The following is a 3,014-nucleotide window of genomic DNA, read 5'->3' on the forward strand; positions in this document are numbered from 1 at the left end:
GCGAGTCCAAACAGCTGATAAAAACCATCACGATAATCCACACCACTCCAGTCCATCAGTTAACATCTCGTGAAATGAAAAGCTGCATGTTTGTAAGAAACAAATCCATCATTAAGATATTCTAAACAGCTGTTTCTGGCCCAAATTAGAGTCCATAATAACGCTTCCTTTGGTGGAAAAAGTCCATCCCCTGTTGTTCTCCCACATGTTTAGGATCATTTTGCCTTGTAAACGGCATATTTCTCTTCTGATTCAGATGAGATGACTTGTTTCTCTGGAGAAACCAATATTATGGACTCTTATTTTAGCTGAAAGCTAAAAAAAACATTCTTAATTATGAATTAGTTTCTTTCACTTCAAAAGGTGTTAATTGACTGGAGTGGTGATGTTTTTATCAGCTGTTTGAACTCATCAGTAGCAAATTTACAGCTTTGGATAAACAGTTCCTTTAAGGCATTTAATCTCACACTGAATGCATTAACAAGAACCTGCAAACCAATATATGAACGAGTCGGACAGAGAAGCACTTTTGAACCTTTATTGTACAAGAGATTATCTGGAAAATTACTGTGGCTGTTGTCCTCGGCCACGGCCAAAACCACCTCTCTGAAAACACAAAAGAGAGCGCATGCAAAATTGAGGGTCACAATTTCCGTTTCCCAGTAGGATAATTCAAGCTTGCGTTTATGTAATTGTTTGGAGTCATGCATTTAAATGGTATTTAAACAGCAATACTTACAAACTGGAATTCTGTGGCAGCACCTGCACCAGCCTCAGCCTTCTTGTCTGCACCAGCTGTAGAACGAAGAGTGTTTAGTTTAACACAATGCCGCACAGAGGCAGAAGAATACGCTGATGTCGACAGTATGTATTGTGTACGTACGCGGAGCTGCAGACCGTCTGTAAGCATCTCTGTCTCCCTCGCCACGGGCCAGACGGGCCGGTCTCTCTCCCTCAAGACCTGAAAAACACCATGTTACACTCTAGTCAAGGTCTACAGCACATTATGAATGACATTTAACATACAACCATTTATCAGTAAAGCGCCAAATAGGAACAGAATAAGTGGTTGAAACACTATATTCATTCTCTTCAGAACCCATAATATAGCTTTCTAGTATTAATGACTTTACAAATTAGTGAATGAGGCTTTTTGTTCTTTGTGAACATCATTGCATGGAAAAGCTCTATGGATTTTCTTCAAAGATAAATGACATTTTGAAACGCTTTTTAGGAGAGGAATATGAGCCTCTTACCCTTGGGACGGGGTCTGGCGGTCTCGGGGCGGGTCTGGCGGCGGAGGGTGGCAGGCACGATCTCTGGGGGCAGGTGGAGGAAGTCCCGCAGGTACTGGATGCCCTCATTGGTCAGGTACCAGTAGAAATGGCGCCAAGCAAACTGCTCTTTGACGTACCCGCATGACTTCAGAGACTGTCAAGGTAGAAGTATTTTAATATACATTTACATGTCATTAACTGGTCCAAGTTCATAATGGTCAGAAGGACTGACCTGCATGGCCTTCATCACATGAAGGTTGGGTACATTTTTGTCAGCAAGCTCTGGATGTTTTGCAAGATGCACGTCTTTTTTGGCCACCATGACGCCCTCTTTGAAGAGGAGCTCATAGATAGCAACGCGGTTCTTCTTGGGCATCAACATCTATTAAAACAGAAATACAATTATTCCAGTTCATATTTATGCTTTTAGCAAACACTTTTACCCACAGCATCTTCAAAGATGCTAGGTTTATTAGACAAGATTAAGAATCAGGATAGTCAAGAAATGGAAGCATGTCTTCATACATTTTATGATATAGAGACCAATTTTCCTAAGAGAATAGTTTAAAGGCAACGTGTCAGACTTGCACCATACATATCACGGTATTCTTTAACATAATACATTTGCATATTATAAACGATAAACAGTAACATTGTATTTCATTAAAAGCACTGTTATTACTATAAAATATCACTGAATCAAAGTACAGCCACATACAAGGAAGTACTGCTGTAGTACCACAGTACAGTGATGATAATGCAACGGTATTAAATGTACATACTAAAACACAAATATAGTAGTCTGATAGTACCAAGGCCAGAAACATCATGTAATAACATGGTCATTTTTGTCAGCTTTGACATTCGGCGCGGCTCTGAAGGCACTAAGTTAGCATGCTAAACGTGTTGATGTACACACAATAACGGTTTCAATGGGTTTTTTTGCAATTAATTGACTTATTTTCTGTAACAACATCTAAAATGCCTTTACTTAAGTTTATTTTCTCATTTCGTGTTCCTATATTGACTGATAATACGACTCGTGAAGCACTCTCTCGCCGTAGCGAACAACAGACGCACATCCTGCCTTATATATAGTATTTTCCGCCTGCATATTACCTCAAGACTAAGATATATTCATTATAAGGATTTATTTTAAATAAATCCGGCTGAAACAACACATCAAATAGTAAGATGATGAAGATTTTGAACGGATTTTCGGCTCTTGTTACGGCCTACCTTTACTCTTGCTGAGAGACCGGAGCCGGAAAGAACGTCCTCGGCTCTACTTCCTGTAATAGTTCGCTGCGCTTTATTCAGTCACATGTGAAGCGCGAGGCGCCAGCTAGTGTATTGGAGGTGTTTTTAATTTGTCACAGATTGGTTTAATAAGAAATAATGAATAAAATAAACAAACATGAATATATATATATACATGTGTGTGTGACCCTGGACCACAAAACCAGTCTTATTTTTCAAAATTGAGATTTATACATAAATGTGTACATGATGTATGGTTTGTTAGGATCGGACAACATTTGGCTGAGATACAACTATTTGAAAATCTGGAATCTGAGGGTGCAAAAAAATCTAAATATTGAGAAAATATTAAAGTTGTCCAAATGTAGTTCTTAGCAATGCATATTACTAATCAAAAATGAAGTTTTTATATATTTATGGTAAGAAATTTACAAAATATCTTCATGGAACATGATCTTTATTTAATATCCTAATGAT

At 38.3% G+C, this 3,014-nt stretch overlaps 1 protein-coding gene across 1 annotated transcript; it reads right to left on the bottom strand.

Annotated features, from left to right (window-relative positions):
* Nucleotides 1-524: 524 nt before the first annotated feature.
* On the bottom strand, nt 525-2,652 carry rps10 (ribosomal protein S10). Its single transcript, XM_058779166.1, has 6 exons — nt 2,517-2,652; nt 1,510-1,659; nt 1,257-1,431; nt 884-961; nt 740-795; nt 525-606 (listed from the first exon to the last, which is right to left on the bottom strand). The coding sequence occupies exons 2-6, from the start codon at nt 1,657-1,659 to the stop codon at nt 565-567; spliced, it is 501 nt and encodes a 166-aa protein (XP_058635149.1). The 5' UTR covers nt 2,517-2,652; the 3' UTR covers nt 525-564.
* Nucleotides 2,653-3,014: the final 362 nt, after the last annotated feature.

This window comes from Onychostoma macrolepis, chromosome 06 (genome assembly GCF_012432095.1).
Source record: "Onychostoma macrolepis isolate SWU-2019 chromosome 06, ASM1243209v1, whole genome shotgun sequence".
Classification (NCBI taxonomy): Eukaryota; Metazoa; Chordata; class Actinopteri; order Cypriniformes; family Cyprinidae; genus Onychostoma; species Onychostoma macrolepis.

What these genes read in the sequence shown, in the direction of transcription:
- rps10 (XM_058779166.1), bottom strand. Translation starts at nt 1,659, where the DNA reads ATGTTGATGCCCAAGAAGAACCGCGTTGCTATCTATGAGCTCCTCTTC. An exon ending in CGCCAGACCCCGTCCCAAGG is followed by an intron (nt 962 to 1,256) that starts GTAAGAGGCTCA and finishes GGTGTTTTTCAG; the next exon opens with GTCTTGAGGGAGAGAGACCG. An exon ending in CTGCCACAGAATTCCAGTTT is followed by an intron (nt 607 to 739) that starts GTAAGTATTGCT and finishes TTGTGTTTTCAG; the next exon opens with AGAGGTGGTTTTGGCCGTGG.